At 43.1% G+C, this 20538-nt stretch overlaps 1 protein-coding gene across 1 annotated transcript in view; it reads left to right on the forward strand.

The window, feature by feature from the left end:
* The window catches only part of TTLL10 (tubulin tyrosine ligase like 10), an 85637-nt gene that overhangs the window by 34543 nt on the left and 30556 nt on the right, over window positions 1–20538 (forward strand). Inside the window, exon 5 of the mRNA XM_084652070.1 lies at window positions 5431–6113. Coding sequence (XP_084508196.1) covers window positions 5431–6113 — 683 coding nt within the window. The remainder of the gene's footprint in view (window positions 1–5430; window positions 6114–20538) is intronic.

A 20538-nucleotide genomic window follows, 5' to 3' on the forward strand; every position in this document is an offset into this window, starting at 1 on the left:
AAGCTATTGTTCCTGTTCAGCTGGTATCTGCTGTGTAATTTTGCAAAACCACCAAGAGAAATTGCATTGGCCCCTTTCTGACGTCTCACCCTGCAGTATCTTGTGCTTTATCTGGGGAGTCAAATTCAAAGGTGTTATTATGACTGCAAAGAACTTGGTTGCTATCGAAAGATGCAACTTAGCTGTTGCTGCATAAATAGGCCATAAATTATGACTTGAAATTCAACGGAAATTCATTCAGAAATGCCAGCGAACCTCATGACCACCACCACATATTGAATCCTAGCCCAGAATGTTTCAAAGTGCAGTTAGAAGAGCAGGGTTGGAGGCTTTTGTTATTTTTAATCCTAATTTCCTGTGGGAGACAAGTACCTTATGATGATTTTTTTAAAAATGTAAATGCTTAATTTTTCTCCAAGAGCCATTTAATTTCTACCAATCATTCATTTCACCAGTGTTTCATTGCATTTTGCAAAGTCACTAATTCTGGTCTTCAATGATTGCAACCAAGAGAGATGAACTACCTGTTTCTGCTTGGACAACGATAGAGTATAATAGCCTCAGATGGGGTCAACTGGTGAAGCACCATTGACTCTAGTGGAGGTATGCAGATTTATAGCTGCTGAGGACCCAGTCCCCTTGATATAAATATTATCTTTGGGATTTTATTCGCCTTGCTGAGGCAAAACTCCCCTGTGCCATTGCAAAGGAAAAGCCACTGTTATCGTTCATCTATACGTACAGGTAGAACTTCTAACTTCCAGAACTCTCTCCAGATCAGATCCTTGAATAGGTCCAAGGAGCACCTAGAGCAGGTTAGAAGGGTGTGCATGTAAACCTGATGTAAAGCTCACTTTTGCACTTCCCCAGCCCTGGGGCTGCCACATGCCAGGCCAGCCCCCCAGCATGTTCGAGCAGCCTGAAGAAGGCTGTAAATGACATCAGCTGACAATGCCCCTGAGTGACCAAAAGAGCAGCCTTGGATCAGCAAATTGGAGGGAAGCCCTGGCTACTTCCCTTTTACGTTGGCCATGCCCCTTCGCTAGCTGCAGGGATTGAGGCAGTCTAGTCCCCACTACACTGGCTGTAAACTACTGGAGGATTCCCCTAAATTGGGGTGATTCTACAGAGCTCAGTTACACCAGCTCCGTGGCTAGGTTCCACAGGCACTAAGGCATAAAACACCCACCCTGCACCCACCAATCTGAGCCTCCTGGTTCTTTGACCTATTATTTGCACAGAAAGAAAGAACCAGCCATGAGCCAAAGAACCACCAATGACCTCCACTATACACTATACACACTATACACCAATGACCTCCACTATACACAGGTTAGAAACCCCCAATATTTTAGTGCTATACATTATTCTACTAAATTTGTGGATAAACATTTTGGGACAGATGACTCTACGGTGATCCAAAGGGCCTGCATATACACATATGCACAGGCAAGTCTAATGACTGCCTACACAAGCAGATTCTGAGCATACAGTTACATAATCTGAATGTGCCTATGTCAGTCGTTGGCCTGGGCGGTGACTGTTTTGAACTGTACCTACTGCAACATACTGAAAGGTATCGCCATAGAGATGTTAACAAAGTCAGGAGAGATGGAGCACTGAGCAATGAGATCAGTGACTGCACTTGAAGGACAGGTACACCGTGATCAAAATTCATATTGGCAGCCACTCTGAGTCGACTTTTATCAGGTGACGAGCGAGTGGTTGTGCAGGGGGAAGGAAACAAAATTAGCTTTTACTGTTTGCTTCTGAGTGACATTGAAAGTGGGTGTAGTGTCTGGCAGCACAGGTGAAGCCTGACCTTTCGAAGACTTGAAGAGGACCATGGACGACTGAGTTGAAACAAGCCAGGCAACAGGCGTTCCAGCCACCAAATTGGTTTCCCTATCTCTCTGCTACACGCGCTCATTCTGGTGACACGTGTGCGCCCACTCAAACAGCAGCCCTCTTTATCACTGCAGAGCTTTATCTAAAAACACACCCCTTTGTAGAAGTCGCTCTGCATGTTAATGCTGGAACCCCTTCCACAATTAGCAACAGCCGCTAGGCAGCTGTTGCTAGGAGACCAGCCCTTGTTTATAGTGCTGAGGGTTTTCTGAACCTGCCGGAGGACTCCTTTGGAACCTGGTGTATATAAAGCAGAGGCAGGTTCGGTTTCAGAGCCATCACTTGCTGCTGTGAAGCTATCCTTCTCCACTCAGTGAGATAAGCAGTCCACACTCTACAGCCGTGTGGGTCTGCTGCTCCATAACGCGATGGTTTGGTTTCTTTAGAAGCTCTCTTAATGGCCCTGCTAGAAGCCAAGTTTTCTAAGCAGAAGGAAGGACAGGGGACAGTGAAAGCTTTGCTACGGCATTTAGTGTCTGCTGAGCAAAGGTTAGAATTTCCATTTCTTTACTTCACTTTTTTCTTTGAAAGAAACAAAACAAAGCAGAAGTTCTGGTTGGAGCAATTCTAAAGTCAAGGTGGAGATAAAGATACTGACTTACATCAGCTATACATGTGATCCAATGACAGAGTAATAGTGTCAAACTATGAACCTAGTGGAAACTATTGTCATTATTAGTTTCTACTAGGTTCATAGTTATTTTAATGTTCAGAATGAATGTCTAAGAACGGATCTAAAACACATTGTGGCAAAGTCCTTCTGTGCCCATTCTCTGGGCTGAGTCAAAGCTCACAAGCTTAGCAGCCTGCTTTCACAAGCTAGCCTTCCTCACCTCCTGTCTTAAAGACTGCTGGGGAATGTTACAGGCTGCTGTGCATCACACCCCACATGGGGATGAAGTGATCTTTAAATGTATAGTTTGTAAAGTGCTGCAAAGTCCTTTGGGATGAAAGGCATTAAATAAATGCTGGCTGGAGTATTATGGCAACATCACCTTTTCCTTATGGCGAACGTTCATTGTACCCCAAGTCCCCTTTATACCCCTTGATATGTAAATGTAATTTTGCCTATTTTACGGCCTCAGTCTTTACACTACCAGAGTGGTAGTCAAGGAAGAGTGGGACTTTTAGGGTAAATATTCAAAGGGAAGCAAGGGGATTTGCTCAAGTGATTCCTCAGATCCCTTGGGACACTTGTGAAGACCATTTCTCTCCCAGAAGGCTATGCCAGTGACGGAAGTTAAATCCTGTGCATAATGCTGAGAAGAGAACATACCACCCAGTTTCTCTCTCTCCATCCAAAATTTCATGAAATTAGGATGCACTTTAGACTAGAGACAGGCTCAAGGCCTAAAATCTGAGTTCTGTTTTTGAACACCACACAACAGTGATGTTTCAGACCTGGGGTTTTGGTTCAAACCCGCTACTGAATAGCCACTCGTGAAATAATAAAATATCTATTGTTTAGACAGCACATTTCCATCCTGAGATCTAATAGCTTTTGGCAAACGTTAGTGAGCGTTATTAGGAGAGCTGGTCAGAACATTTTCAGCTAAAGAGTTTTCCATTGGAAACCATAATTTTGTTTCAGAGTAACAGCCACGTTAGTCTGTATTCGCAAAAAGAAAAGGAGTACTTGTGGCACCTTAGAGACTAACCAATTTATTTGAGCATAAGCTTTTGTGAGCTACAGCTTACTCATCGGATGCATACTGTGGAAACTGCAGAAGACATTATATACACAGAGACCATGAAACAATACCTCCTCCCACCCCACTCTCCTGCTGGTAATAGCTTATCTAAAGTGATCACTCTCCTTACAATGTGTATGATAATCAAGTTGGGCCATTTCCAGCACAAATCCAGGTTTTCTCATCCTCCGCGCCCGCGCCTCCCCAAACTCACTCTCCTGCTGGTAATAGCCCATCCAAAGTGACCACTCTCTTTACAATGTGTATGAAAATCAAGGTGGGCCATTTCCAGCACAAATCCAGGTTTTCTCACCCCCCCCCCCCAAACCACACACACACAAACTCACTCTCCTGCTGGTAATAGCTTATCCAAAGTGACCACTCTCCCTACAATGTGCATTTGTACAATGTACAAGTTTGTGTGTGTGTGGTTTTTGGAGGGGTGGGGGGTGAGAAAACCTGGATTTGTGCTGGAAATGGCCCACCTTGATTATCATACACATTGTAAAGAGAGTGGTCACTTTGGATGGGCTATTACCAGCAGGAGAGTGAGTTTGTGTGTGGCGGGGGGCGGAGGGTGAGAAAACCTGGATTTGTGCTGGAAATAGCCCAACTTGATTATCATACACATTGTAAGGAGAGTGATCACTTTAGATAAGCTATTACCAGCAGTAGAGTGGGGTGGGAGGAGGTATTGTTTCATGGTCTCTGTGTATATAATGTCTTCTGCAGTTTCCACAGTATGCATCCGATGAAGTGAGCTGTAGCTCACGAAAGCTTATGCTCAAATAAATTGGTTAGTCTCTAAGGTGCCACAAGTCCTCCTTTTCTTTTTGCATAATTTTGTTGATATTGAAACATTTTGCAGGAACATGTTGATTTCAACAAAATTTTGTTTTGAAAAAAAAAATGGAAATGAAGCATTTTGTGGATGTGGAAATGGAATGTTTTGACATTGTTGACATGGTGTGTTTCAGTTTTCCATTCTGACATGACCTTTTGTTTCCATATTTTTAAAGTTGAAATTGGAGTGAACCAGCCTGATTTTATCAACATGAAAAGTTTTGATTGACCCCAAGTGAATTTTCTTTTACATTTTATTTCACTTGAGATTTCAAAAAGGTTTGTTTTCATTCCAATTCAACAAGAAAACACATATCAAAATAATAGAATTTCCCATGAAGCAAAAATTCTGGTTCCTGCCCAGCTCTGATTGTTATCCCCCATTTATAAAGGGGAGAATGAGGCATAACAAGGCACTGTGATGTGACCAAGAACACCCAGTGAATCAGCAGCAGTGACTTAACATTCACCTGCTTCTCCCGCCCACTCACTCCAATAAATCACAGCTTTCCTTTAAGAAGGAACAAGTTTTAGGTAGGTCTGTTTTGATGCCTTATTAACTCGGCATCATCTTTCAACCTATGTTATGTCTAGCTCAATGGGAGCACATAACACAATACACTTCTCTAATTTCCCATTGGTCCTGCCTCTACAATAGAGATTACACAGAATATTTAGCCGTGACATTTATAGGTTTCCTGGAGGAATTGTTTAACATTTGCTTATCTTCGACTATCTGTTACCCTAGCTTGGAAAGCCTATTTCCACACCCTCCCCCCTTGCTCTAATCAGTGTTTCAGTTCCTCAAGCCTTGTGAATTAAGCATCCTCTTCTTAAACAAACGCTTTGCTTGCTACTTTTACTCAAAACCATTCCTTCTCAAAGATTGGTTACAAGCCTGTCTCACTAAGGTTATTCTCCCACCTACTGCCTGAAGAATATTTGGTGTCAGTGCTCTAACGAAAGGTCTCGTTTGTTGTCTTCATAGCCACTGCCCAGAACACAAGTGGGCTTCGGTTAGAGAGCTTCCCGGCAAGAAGTCTGTCTTCTATCCTGAGACTGTACAACAGGAGCCTGCTGACGATGATGGAGATGGCATGGAAAAGGAAGGCAAGATGCAACTGAAAAATGAAGAGACAGCTTCCAGATCCCAAGGCATGGCTCAGGACATAATGAGCAGGACCAGATTGAGGGAGACCACCCATATAATTGCTGTGGATTTACAGGGCATCCCAAGAACTGGGTCTAATGTTACCAGAGAGGATGAAATAGAAAGGGGATTAGATACAGAAGCTAGTGAAAACAGGGGACAGTCAGCAGCGAGCAGGCTGCTGGAGACTAATCTTACTAAACCGGACTTGGAAAGCAGTAACTGTGCACTCCCGGATGGAAATTTGGGTCAGAATAAAGGTTCTGAGGAAGCCCAAGAACCAAAGACAGCAACAAAAGTCACATCTAAGGCCAGCCAAGAAAACAATAGGAAGGAGAACAGTATAGATCTCAAGCCTTCCCAGATCATCCATGATTCTGGTGTAATTGCTGAAAATGCCCCTTCAAACTCCAAATTAAATTCCAAGGGGACATTAGCAACTAGCAAGAGGAAAAAGGTAACCAAGTCAATGACAAAAGAAGGAGATAAGCAGCTGGTTGGATCCTCATCAGCTGATACAGGTGAATCTTGGAGCCTTGACTCTTAAATGTCAATATCTAGTCATCAGGTCACATCCTCAGTTGGCATAAATACCAATGGAGTTACAGCAATTTACATTAGCTAAAGATCTGACCCATAACCTTGTATACAGTTGTGTACAACTTGTATGCAAGGTTGTATACAGTTGGTTGCAACTGTATTGTACACAATTGCAACCTCCTATTAACAACACTGAAAAGATGGGCACGGGCCTTGCCTCTGAAACAAATCAAGTTAGAATTTACTGTCACTGGCAAACATCTAGTGACACTGAAATAATTTAAATTAAGCTTTTAAGTGGCAAATTGGAAACACGGAGAGAAAAATAACCTCTCCATTAGCAGGAAATTTGGGTGAAGAAGAAATAAATCTCTTCATTAATAGGCAATTTGGCTGAAGTGCTACAACATTTTCAGTGATAAATACAGCAATCAGCTTATCTTCTGATGTTTCCATTGTTAAAAATCACATGGATGCACTGGTAGTAAAATGTATATTAGTTCATTTCAAAGGGAAACGTTAATAATGAGATAATCTTCAGGAAGATTTTGATCTTTAAGAAAGATGGTTAGACAAGTTAGATGGAGCGAATGAGAATTTCAGGTAGGTTTCAGCTCGGGCTCCACAGGCAGGGCATTTAGATAACAATCTGTTAGACCACTCTTTCTATGACAGTAGAAAAAGCAGACACTATGTTGTCAACGGCTGAGGCTTTTTGTTTCTTCTGATAATAGATTTTCTAGAGTACAGAGTGGCGGCATTGTGTGTGTGTCAAGAGCAGAAGCTAAGATTCATTATGAGGTGCTTATGCATGGACCTCATCTTGATAGACACAGTTTTAGGTGCCTAGATACTTTTGAAAATCACACTAGGTGCTTAAATACCTTTAAAAACCTGGCCCTGAGTGATCACAGTTCCCAATGAACCAAATTCAGAGATGAGTCTAACGATGTCTCAGATGGAGTAATTTACTAGGCCCAATTACTCCATTTTAGGCTCCCTTAGTCTTCACTCCCACTTAACTGACAAGTATCTTTTAACCCCTCCTACACATCTCCTTTGACTCTGCCCCACTGACTCTGAATCTAAGTTACTATAACTCATAGGGTGAAGGGCCAAAAGAAGGGGTGCCTAGACTCACCGCTCAGTGTGTCAGCCAGTCAGCATTGTTCATTGCCAGGATGTCCCGAAGATGACACTTCAGTGGTGGTTCTTTCTGGGAAGGACAATATAATGTCCCCAGAGCAATCAGCGCCCTCCAGGTTGGAGATAGCCATTTGCTCTACCAAACCTATCTTTATTCCAGTGTTGCCCCTATTCTGGCATCCATGGTTCTATATCTTGGAGCTGACACAGAATCGTAGAATCATAGACGATTAGGGTAGGAAGACACCTCAGAAGGTCATCTAGTTCAACCCCCTGCTCAAAGCAGGACCAACCAACATGCATGTATCTGTCATAGGAGCTTGCCTGAATGCTCCTGGATCACTGTAGTCGTCTAATGGTTGGAGGAGGACGGAATGAACCATTACATTAAGGGCTTGATACAAAACCCATTGAAGTCAATGGAAGTCTTTCCACCGACTTTCAGTGGGCTTTGGATCAGGTTCTAGTGCGGGGGAGTGAGAGACCCGGATTCTAGACCCTGCACTATCATGCTGAACAAATTACTTTACCTCTCTCTTTGCCTCAGTTTCTCATGTGCCACTATTAGGGTAACTATGAGTCATCCCAAAATATACAGTAGACACTTTCAGGCCTCCTAAACTGTAGACAAGATTTGTGCAGCTATTTGTTTATGCATTCCAAACTCACTTTTGCACAGGATTCGGTTTGTTCAATGTGGGTAACTGCAGGCAAAGTATCATTTTAGATGCACAAATATAGGATTCTGCACGTGCAGATAGATGCCCATGAAGATTTGCAAGGCACAATTCAGAAGCCTCATTTGGTATTTTGGTTCCGGTGGGGTTGAATGGGGGAAAGCAAGACCTGAATTTGGCCCCTCTGCTTTGGATGGGGTTTTTAATTAATAACTTGGGTAGACTGGAGGATCTGTTTCATTATCCTCTCTTTAATAATTAGCGATCCAGAGATGCAAAATACACAAATAAATGAAAGGTAAAGGGACTTATGCTTAAACATCATGTGTCAAAAGATTCAAAGAGCAGGAAAGTTCATCTGTAATCTTTGTATGGAGACCTGGGGGATGGGACACTTTGATCTTCTTTCTCTGTGTAATTATGGAATCTCCCAGTATTAAACAGAGACAGGTACGTGTTCAGACTAATGGAAGAGTCTCCTTATCAACACTTCAATCGCTGCAGTTTATTTCATGAGTTCATGTCTCAGGATAAATGGGACTGTTTAAAATTGGTTAATTTCTTAGCAACCCTGGCAAGGAGGATAAAAGAGCAAACAGCTCTAGAGAGAGCAGAAGTGAATAACTGAATGTTAAAAATAGACCTATAAATATTTAGATCCCCATTTCAAAGTGTAACAGTAACAGTGCTATAAAACTGCAGAGAGAAGAGACCAGCCTTTGTGCTGGAAGCCATTGCTAACTAGCTGTGAAAACAGATGTGTCTTGCAATGAACATCTTTTCACACTCTTCATCCGCACTGCTGACTAGCTTCCCATATCAATCCTGGTGATAATGCTTCCCCTCACCCTGCTTCTAACCCATACTACCAGTCATGCTCTGCACACCCATGCTGCTCAGGTAACGTTCCCCACATAGACTCACATCCGTGGTGAGGGGTATCATATAAATAAGAAAGAGAAGATGCAACAGACTTTCTGCGTGACCTTGGGCAAGTCCCTTTAACCTCTCTGGGCCTCAGTTCCCCTTTGTAAAATGCCCTATCTCAGAGCGCTGTTGTGAGGATAAACACATTAAAGACTGTGAGGCTCTGATATGACAGCCAGATACAATTGTTTTATCCATCTCTCTCAGTTATTTACTTCTCTATTGACCACATTCCGCACCTCATGGCAGCCATTTTAGTCCTTCTCAGGTTTCTATACTTTTGGTCATATTTTCACACACCCATGTAAAAAAATCTTCCTTTCTCTATGTTATCCAGGGAGCATGAGACTTGTAAGAGAAAGATACAGCTCGGTCCGCATAGGCTATATTAACATAGTGCCATCAGGACGTGTTTGGCAACAAGGAGGAGATATAGCCAGACAGCCATTATATGCTCATGTCCCAGAATTTGGTATTTTTGGTATTATTAGCTGAAATAATACGGGGCTGGGGAAAACATGTCCCCTTCCGCCCCTTCCTCCCCCTCCATTGTTTATATCTCTAGATATCCTGGATATCAGAGAGACTGGGTGCCAGAGATGACCTCATAGAATTAATTATTAGACTAAATTGAATTCCCTGGGGTAACAGTTTATTCACTTCATTAAGGAGGAAGAAGATTCACATCTTAGGGGTGTCAACATTTAGAGAGAGTGTTCTGCAGTTGTTGTTGCAGTACTTTTGCATTATGTAGTGTTTTGTAATTGCGTATGTGTTTGTATTTTTGAAAAAACAAAATGCAAAAGAATTTTTTTAAAGGGAAGAACAAGACAACAGTTTTAGGCAGAAAGCCAGGAAACACACTCTGTACTGTTATTGTAGTCCCAATCATGGCCCAGGGTCCTATGGTGGCAGGGGCTGTATCAACAAGCAATACAAATAAGGGTAAATAAAAAAAAAAAAGACAGTCCCTGCCCCCATACAGTTTACAATCAACTTCCTTTATATTGAGGAACTAACACACTTTGCTAAGCGGGCGAAGGTAGCAGGGAAACAGTAATAAAATAACCCTCAACACAATTTATTGTAGACTGCACTTGAATGTGTAGATGAGGTCTATGACAAGCACATTACAATGCATGTAAATACTTATAAAATATTTCAATGAGCAAAATCTTGGCCCCATAAAAGTCAATGTCAAACTGCCATTGGCTTCATTGGAGTTAGGATTTCACCTATGAACACAAATAAATTATAATGTGCCATAATCCATAAATATGGTAGACCAGGTAGCACAAGAGAACAGTCCAAATGGCTGACAGAGAATCTGGGGTCTCCGTAGTCTGCCTGCTTTGTTTTTCATTTTGGGGCCCAATCCTGCTTCGACTTAAGACAATGGGAGTTTTGCTTTTGGCTTCCAAAGGGGTGGAATTATGTGTGTCTGCTCCTTTGCCTTTGTGCTATCTAGGCCAGATCCTGCATGGGTGTCAATTGATATAACTTAGTTGGCTTCAGTGGAGCTCCTCTAATGTATCCCCGCTCAGGATCTGGATCTCTCTGTATTTGATTTTCACGCTGCCCAATTCTCAGTTCTGTTTTTTTCATCACGTTTTTCCAGCGGATGTTTTTCTTCTTGTCCCTTCTGCTCCTTTGTTCATAGCAAAACATGAACCCCTGAGATCTAGTTGAACTTTCCAACCTACCATGACCAAGGGAATTTTAAATTTGGCCAAACGAGTTTGCCCATCCCCATTAATGATACATTTCAGGAAGTGCCAATTAAACAGAGTTTCATCCAACTCCCATTAATGTCAAATGGAATTTTTCCAATGAGAATTGGATCAGAGCCAAAGACCGCAGCAGTTCTAGCCTTGTCTGAAAGCACATGATCTTTGGCCTCGTGAATCATCAGAAATAACATGAAGGGATACAGTGCAGCCAAACACCTCATGCTTTATGGTAAACAAAAGCAATGTCCGCTAAATCAGTACATGTTATTGGCTGAGAACCTCATATCTGTTTTGATTATTGGAAGCTTCATTAGTATAACTTTTTCACAAAATCATCTCTTTTTCCATTTAAAAAATGCTTGGTGATGCAATTCATTGATAATGATAAATCTTATTTGTGTAAAAGCTGTGTCATTCTTTAGCCACTGTTTGGAATATTGACAAGACACTGATTATACTGTTATAAGTACCATCAGGAACTTTGTAATCAAATAACGCAGTGTGGGTTTATTGGTGGGTATCCAAGTTCCACTTGGTATTGCAAGAAGACAAAAAGGTATGGTCAGGGCCTCTTACCCAAAATAATTTTTGCACACATATTGATTTGTATTTATCTGTAGATTAGAACTGTGTAAATGTGACAAAAACTTCTGCGCGGACATTTTCCCTTTTCACTTTGGGCCGTTTCATGACCCACGGAATCTCAAATGTCGCTCTGAATGTTCAGTGGAAAAAACTCTGCTAGAGATGTAATAGCCCGTCGGCACCCATAGATTATACCTCTTGCCCTGCTGGCTTATTTCAACCAATGGGGTTGCAGCATGCAAATGAGACGAATAGGGGTGATGAAAGGGAAGCAAGAAGAAGGTGGTCGATGTCATAATACAACCGTTCAGCAGTGAGTGGAGCTGTGCTGGATAGACGCAGCAGTGGGAGAAGAGGGGCAAGGAGCTGTAACTGGATGTGACTTTCCCACCATTCCACAGTGGGCCATGGGTGGAGAAAAGGGTTAGGGAGACAAGGAGGAAGGGACGGGAGAGCCACCAAGACACAGAATGCTCACAGGGCAGAGAATCTGAGAAGACATGGAGTCCATGTAACTTTCACGGGTATCAAATACATCAGGAAATCCTAGACTGGTGAGCAGCATCTTCCAGCAACATTACAACTGGATTTTAACTGCTAGCAAATGACACAACTCCCCTGCCTCCTTCCCTCCCTTTCCCTTCCCATGCACACATACCAAGTGGTGAGTGGATGATGTAATGGCTCATTTTAACAGCCTGGTATGTGAGGCTAAGGTGCTTCGGCATATTATACAAACGGAGTCACAGTCCCACATGGAACAGAGCTGAAGGGCCAGAAGTATCAAGTCAGCATCACTAAACCCTGTTATGAAGCTAGATGGGAGCGTGTGGTGTAGTGGATAGAACAGGGGCGTGTAGATCAGGCCCTTTTGGGTTCTGTGCTTGGCTCTGCTCCTGACTCGCTATGTAACCTGGGATAAAACATCTCTCCGAACCTGTTTCCTTATCTGTGAAATGGGAATAATACTTCCCTACCTCACCCAGGAGGGTTGTGAGGTTTAATTAACTAATGCCTACAAAGTGATTGGAGCTCTTCAGATAAAAGGTGCAATAGAATGGCAGCATGTAATTAGGATAACCAAAAGTTTGCCATTAACAGCATGATTGGGAGCTAGAAGAAGTTCTGTTGTGAAATACAAGGGGTCGGAGGTGGGGGCGGACTGGAGAACTTTTGGCAGAAGGAGGCAACCCAGCAAGAAAAAAAAAGTCATAAAAATACCAAATCAGAGAGGAGAGCCTGGAGTATTTCTGAGAAGAATTTAGTGGGAATGGGTGCTTATGGGGGCTTATAAGAATATAAGAACGGCCATACTGGGTCAGAACAATGGTCTGCCTAGCCCAGCATCCAGTGCCGGTGCTTCAGAGGGAATGATCCATCCGCTGTCATCCACTCCCAGCTTCTGCCAGTCAGAGGTTAGGGACACCCAGACCACATGGTTGTATCCCTGACCATCTTGGCTAATAGCCATTGATGGACCTCTCCTGCATGAACTTATCTCAATCTTTTTTGAACCCCATTATATTTTCGGCCTTCACAACGTCCCCTGGCAACGAGTTCCATAGGTTGACTGCGTTGTGGTTTCTCTCTCTCTCTTCTGCCCAGTACAGTCTATTCTATCCATGGTGAAAGCATATTCCTTAGCGATCCTTCTGTAAACCGACACTGTAAACACAGAGGTAAAAATGTGGATAAATCTCAAAGAGTGAAATCCTGGCCCCATTGAAGTCAATAGCAAAACTCCCATTGGTTTCACCCGAACAGATTAGCATCGTCAGGGTATCAGATATCACAAGTTCTATTTTAATGTGATATTGTGTGATTGCAGCTGGAGTCACAGTAATTATCATCTGCCTTGTAAACACACGTAGTCCTTTCCCCCAGCACATCTCTGTATTAAGCTGTGAAACTCTTTAGGAAACACATATTCATGGGTCCCCCACCTCCAATACGTTATACCCCGGCAGTTAACCCACTTCTAAGTTTCTAGGTCATATCTGACTGATGTAGATAGTTGAGGGAATTATTCATAGATAGATTATGTAATGTTGCATGCTGCAGAAAGGCTTTCAAGTGGCAGCTTTCAAATAAATGATCTGAGAGAATATCTTTGGATTTTTACTTTTTCATTCTTTATGCCAGCTTTTTGGATCTGATTTTCAAAGGCAATGAGCACACATGACTTCAACCGAAGCCAACAGAGTGGCAAATTGTCAGCCCCTCTGAAACTCACGCCTTTTATATTTTATGGCCTATGTTTTTATTTCACTGGAGGCAAGAAGAGAGCAGGGAGGATGAGTTGCACCCAGATCCTAGTTTAAGGATGAAGCAGGGGTCTCAACTTTTTAAAACTCAGTGAAAAGGAGTTTGGGTCTGAAGGGAGGGGCAGGGGGGCTGGAACAACTTGTATAGTGGAAGTCCTGAGAGCCATTGAGCCAAACTCTCAACCCTGTATATGATGGAAACCACTTCAACCCAGGGGGTGTGGCAGCACCCTCAGGACCCCTAGTTCCAGCACCTGGGAGGGGGTAGCTAGCTGCAGTGAAGGCAGTAAGACCCTGATGCTCTTTAGACAGGGGAAATAAACAGAGGCTGGGTGTCCAGTCCAAGTTTTGGATAGAGATAGATGAAAGTCACTGGATAGGAGTGAAGACACACGAGTTCTGGGCAATTTCCACTCTGAATCCAGAGCCTAACTTCATAACTGGCCCCAAACTCTTCGGAAACCTCATTGCTCAACACCCCATAACTTTGGATAAGTCCAGATCCAGAGCTGAACTTTGCAGTTCAGGCAACTCTCTATTTTGATACATATGAAGTTCAGTCTGCATGGCCCATTCACTCCTTGGTCTTTTTGGCTGGGACAGCAGATAAGAGGGACAAACATAGTGGTGGCTTTTTGTGATGTGAACACCTGGGCACAGGGAATGGTACTGGACAGAGACCACCAACTCTTTTCACATATAATAGATCACCACTGGGAAAAGGCCTTTGGACAAGATTCACAGGCCTGGTCAAGATTCAAACCAGCCTCCCCAGGCATGAAAGGATCTGGATTCTAAGCCAATCAATTCCCTTGATTCAATTAATTGCTTCTCCTGCTAACCTGTTTTGGAGAGTGTGTTTATACAAGGTGAAGATTAAACAGCTAGAAATTGTCCACAAAAAAGTTGTTAGTTTGTAATCAAGTTGGTTGATTGCTTTTTTTGTTGAAAGTGACAATATGGTATGTGGCATTCGAGTGTTCTGTTTTGTTAGGGCTGCATACAAATGCTGCATCATTTTAACTGTACTCGTATTGTTAAAGTAGTACAAACCTCCCCACGAGACATGGACACAGGTATATCAGTATAAATGTGCTTCCATTACGGTAGTTTGTTTACATACTGGAAGGGAAATAAGCTATACTGGTATAAGTCACCTTTATCCCAGTATAACTGATTTCACTCTAGGGGTTGTACCAGAATAACTATAGTGGTTAAAAATCACACCCCTTTGGTGACGTATTTATACTGGTACCTGATCTGCATGCAGATCCAATTCTATTAGAGAACTGAAAATACGAAGACGAACCTTTCAGGGCTACTATCCACCTAACAACCCCTTCCCATCTTCTTCAGCCTAAATCAGAGTCACCGATAACATCACACTAACATTATGATCACTAAACCCAACTTTTAGATATTATGGCTTCAGGGCACGATGCAGATGCACCATCGATTGCCTTAACAAAAAATGTCTGCAAGAAAAGTTTGCTTTGCTTCCCACCCTTCTTAACAATCAAAAGGCCCCCATACTTTTCAGGTAGGAGAGATGGAATACACATTTTTTGAGAGTATAATGTTACAAGCACTATGCAGATGAAACACCAAGGGCTTGATTCGCCATTGTGTTTCTTCCATAATACAGCTGAATAATTTCTCGGAAGTCAAAGAGGTTGCAGCAGCACGAAACTGGAGTAAAATGGTAGTAAATCAAGCCCTGTTTGTGCAATAAATGGTGGGACCTTAATGTTTAATGTTTAGAAAAGATTTCTTTTTTCCTCTTTTGTTAGCCAATGCTTGTTAAAGAAATTGCATGCTCTCTGACCAAGAAGCTCCTCAGAACTACCTAATGAAAACCTGTTTGGAACTCTTTCTGGTCAGATAATGTTCTCCTAGAGATCCTTGATTAGTTTACTTGGCACATAGTGTTCAGAGATTTCACCACATTAGTGACAATTGCTCCTTAAACAGTTAGGAGACAGGATTTCCATTACTGATAGCAGCGAGAAAGTGAGAGAGAGAGCACGTGAATGTGTATGACCCAATTTTGAAAAACCCGTGTTACTGTGTCACTTCCTCTTTGTTTGCCCCAGCAAAATTAAAGGCACAATCAATGCCAGTTAGACATATAAATACTTGATTTCCATTAATTGTGTACACTAATATTTGTGTGTGTGTGTGGGTGGGGGGGAAGAGAACCCGATTTTAAAACTTTGGCCCATATCATGAAAATTCATAGTACACCAATATTGAGTGACACCCATTCCCCTGAGAGTTTCATATTAGCAATACACAATATACTCCCCCCAATATAATTGATCTCACAGAAAACACAATATAGTCAGTGCAGAGGGTATTTGAAGAGGTGGGTCCTGTGAGTCCTTGGTGGTTTCCCCAGGATTCACCCCCATTTTACAACTTTAACCCTCCTCATCTCCACCATTTCCCTAGCCAAGAATCCCAATGGTTCCTTTGGAAGCATAGAAACGATGCATGTGACTCAGTCAGTTTCTCTTCTGCGCAGCACTTTACTTCTTTTGTCTGCTAAAGCTGAGTACTGCGTCTGCAGTCCCCTCAGTCCATATTCCTGCACATTCCACAGTCCCTGACTGCCATGAGAGACCGTCACTCTGAACTGACCTAAGGTCTCACACCACCATCCTCGTAGGCCACTTGGTCTATGTATGTCAAACCCCAAACCCCTTGCCGTGATGCATTTCATGGGCTCCTCACAAGCAGCCCTTACGCTCAGGCAAAGCGCCCAGTGAAATTTTCAGGACCTGGTTCTTAGACTTTGAACAACTGCAAGAACCCTACAATCTCTCTCCTGTGTGACTTGGCTGACAGAATATCACTTCTGTTGGTGCTGGGGTCTTCCATGCACAAAGCTACAATTCTGATCAGTTCAGAGAGACAGAGGAGAGCCTGCTGGGACTGCAGCAGACTGGACCCAAGTCAGGTTTTACTGTAGGGTGGCAGGGCATAAGATTCAAAAGCCTTGCTGGGAAGTCGGGCTTTTTGAATGGTCTCCCGCTCTTAATCTCGATTGCCTAACTGCTTCCCCCGCACACACAGGAACAAGAGCTCCCACCCATTAGCCACAAAATCTGCCTGTGAGAATAAAGGAGGAGTAGCAGCTTCAAATGTATTCAACACACCCACACGTAACCCTCTGCACAAACCACCACTGGGAGGGATGTGAATAAATGGTGCAGCGGGAGGGGTGTGCATACGTGATGGCCGCCCTCCGAGCAAGTGCACCAGGGATTTCCAGAACTAAATGCAGAAGAAGCTACAGCTTGAGCTAAAAGGTCAAGGTGCTGTAGCTGGGGGCTGTAACAACTCATCTCCTTGGTGGATCAGCACAGAGGGGGACTGGTCACTCCCCAGTGAGTGAGTGACACATGGAAGCCACTGATGGGGCAATAGGGTCTCTATATAAACATCATTCCTGCTCCTCAAATGCCCCACACAACTCTTGGCATAGGGGGCCCGAGGCAAGCATCAGACTTTTCACAGATTATTTTTTGGGAGGGGGTGTCAGGTGGACCCCTTCTCTCTGCACTGCACACAGGTTATTTTGGTGAGCATGTATGTTCTGCACGATGGCAGAATTAAGCCCTACATGTGCTGTCAAGTATACACAGGAAAAAAGGACAGGAGTACTTGTGGCACCTTAGAGACTAACAAATTTATTTGAGCATGAGCTTTCATGGGCTACAGCTGACTTCACAATAGTAGAGATGGCTTTTATCTGGAATAATGAATTGGGTGGGAGAGCTGGGGGCACAGTCTCAGACCTCTATAATAATGCGTTTCCCATAAACTGTATCCTTCAGCCAACAAATAAACTTATTTGTTTTCAAATATTTGCCAGCGTGTCAGGAGACTGGCCAGCAGCCACAAAACAAACAGTATGAACCCAGGACTGGGCCAGGCACTTAAACTCTTGCCTCCCAAGGTGGAAGACCTGACTTCTAATAAAAACATCAGCCAAAAATTCACTTTGTGATCACCCTGGTCCCTTGAGGCCACCAGCATCTGAAGGTTTTGCAGGGCCAACCAAGTGCCATGCCCACCTATGGCCCAGCATAACTGAGAATGAGAGAGTCATAATCTGAATCCCAAACTTTTTACGACGGATTTATTCAGTCCTGGCTTTGGCAAAACGCCCAGTGGGTTTAATTCTAAAATCTTCATTCACACCAGTCATTCCTTGCTCTTGTAAATTCCATTACATCAAGTAAAGAGATGGATTAAGGACTAAATTACAGCCTGCATCTCTGGGCCACACCTGTCACAGGGTTGGTCCTCTTTCCAGTCATCCCATTGTACTGTCTCTGGCTACTGACTATTTGCTTGCCTGTCTTTGCTGTCTCTGACCCCCTCCTCTTTCTGCGCCTAGCCACTCTTGGTAACAGCAGGAGCAAGTGGGTGCTGTTAATGGCATTCCTGGACAACACACCCACCCTACTGCTGTGCAAGGGGGCCACAGATGTGAACGTTTTCACTGCCAGGTGTTATCCCGTATCGAAGAACTAGAGATGGACCAAACCCAGGATCTGAACACTCCTGGACTTTGGGGAAATTCTGATCTGGGTCCTGATCTGAATTATGGGGCTAATCTCCAAAGAAGGTATCAGGTGTGGCTTACTGCTGTAATGCTGGGTCACCAGTGGTAAACGACATTTAGCATTAACAGATTCATCTCTGTCTTGTTTGTTTACAGATTCCACATATTTAGGAGGCAGCAAGTTCAGGTGTATTTTCGGAAAGAAATTGCTGAAAATCATGGGCATTAAGAACAAATGCAGTAGGCAACCCACCCCTTTCCCTCCTTCTATTCTTTCTTTGTGCTTAGTAGATGGCATAATAACAACAACAACAAATTGTGATTGTTACATGCACGTATAAGATACCCATCACCATAGTATCGTGGTGCAATTTATAAGGTGTAAAGCTCAGTGTTAACGTTTCCAAATTAAGGAGATAGTAAACACAGGGACTTATTTTTCCAAATCCTTGGGTAGAAAACTCTGCTCTTCAAGAATTTTGTAACAATATCCAGTCACAAGAGTAAAAAACAACAAATCATTTATAGTTTCTACCCAAGTCATTTTTCAAAGTACTTTCGAGGGTCTATAGATTGTGGATCCAATTTTCAAACGTGGGCATCCCCTACTGAGCCACAAATTACCACTGGGTAATTTACCATATTACCATACAAAATGGGGCATTTACTTGCCTAATTGCTGATGTGAGCATCCAAATGAAGGCACCTGCATTTGAAAACTGGGCTCAGTCCTTCTTCAGCTACCTCATATTCCCGGGAAAGGGGGAGGTTTTAATGTCTAGATTTGTGACTTCATTTAGGTTCCCACCTTTAGACAATTTAGACTATTCATTCATAGTATGGCTGAAGATCTTCCAAGTGGCCCCAGTAGATTTATTTATGGTTTGATTCAGGTTGTGATTGTTTTAGTTTGATACTCCCTCAGAATCAGACCTTCAACTGGCCTAAATCATTGGAGTTACATTTATATCAATCTTTTCCCTGATCTACTGGGAAACAGAGGATATTATTCCACAGCTGCACTGTGGCTGTGCTCCTGGTCCCAACTGAAGTCAATATCAGAATTCCCATTGACAGGATCAGGTGCTATATGAATAATGCCAAGAGACTCCAAGTTCTCAGAGAATCAGACGTCTTTGCATTTATGAGGTTGCCTGGCAGTGGGGGTTCTGGAACAATGAGTGATCAATTTTGGAAACTTTCATGGCATCAAGGTTCTGTATCTGGTCTGTACAGAGAAGTAACTGGCAAACAGCCTTAGGTATGGTAGCTGAAATGCCAGGGCATTATTTCCCAGCGTTTTCTAATTATTCAACAAAATGATCCACCCTAGGCTATCTATTGGTACTATAATAGCACCTAGAGGCCTCTGTTGACCTCAAGACCCCATTCCACTAAGTGCTGTACAGACACATAAGAGACAGTCCCTGTTACAAAGACCTTACAGTCTAGAATGACAATACACACAGTAGAGGGGCTAAAAATCATTATCCCCATTGTACAGATGGAGAACTGATGCACAGAGAATAAGTGACGCGCCCAGGGTCACACAGAAAATCTGTGGCAGAGGCAGGAATGGAACCTTGCTCTCCTGAGTCCTAGTCTAGTGCCTCACCCACAAGACTGTCCTTCCCAAAAGGGCCAAAAGTTAGAATTATGTCTGCTGATTGCTGGCACTAGATACGAGCCTCGTCATTCTCTCCAGAAAATCACACTGCAGCTCTTGAAGACAGGGCAGATCTCATTAGCTTTGTTCTGAAAATCATTATTATCCCCTGCCAGTTCATCAGCATCTGAGCCTTAGCATCTGAGAATCAGTAACAGAACCATGGCAAGCCCTGACCTGATTAGTTACCAGTCTGAAGCTGGCTGAACGTTTCTCATTCCCACCCACACAACTCCTATAGTCGTGTCACCGCAATTAATTCGTGCCGTTCCATTTCGTGGCTGCCTATCACTGAGAACAGGACCTCAGAGCTGTCACTTTCTGCATGCACAGCGAAATTCTATAGGCTTCAAATAGACGTGTGATCATCTGCTTCGAAGTGTGGTTAGCCTAGCTAGTAGTCAATGTCGTAACGTAGCGGCTTATTCTTCACTCCCGACCTGTGCAACACTCCCGCCAACTCTGTGGTCCTGCATTTCTGATATGAATAATTTAGTGATAGGCATTTTTATGGCCCCATCTCTATAATACCTGGGAACCTTACAAGCATTAACAAATCTGTTCTTGCAACACCTGCTAAAATAGGGAGGTGCCATTCTCCATTTTATAGCGAGGGAAACTGAGGCAGAGCGATGAAGTCACTTGTCCAAGATCATACAGGGACTTGGTGGCAAATCTAGGAATTGAACTCAGATCTCCTGAGTCCCAGCTGAGTGCTTTAACTGTAAAACCTTGCATCTACTATAACCTCTGTGAATACTGAGTAAGAGTGTTACCATAGCCCAGTGCAGATTTAGGAGAAGTTTTTCCTGTAAATCTCTGCCCTGTTCCAGTTTTT

This window comes from Lepidochelys olivacea (assembly GCF_965140295.1).
Source record: "Lepidochelys olivacea isolate rLepOli2 genome assembly, chromosome: 18".
Classification (NCBI taxonomy): domain Eukaryota; kingdom Metazoa; phylum Chordata; order Testudines; family Cheloniidae; genus Lepidochelys; species Lepidochelys olivacea.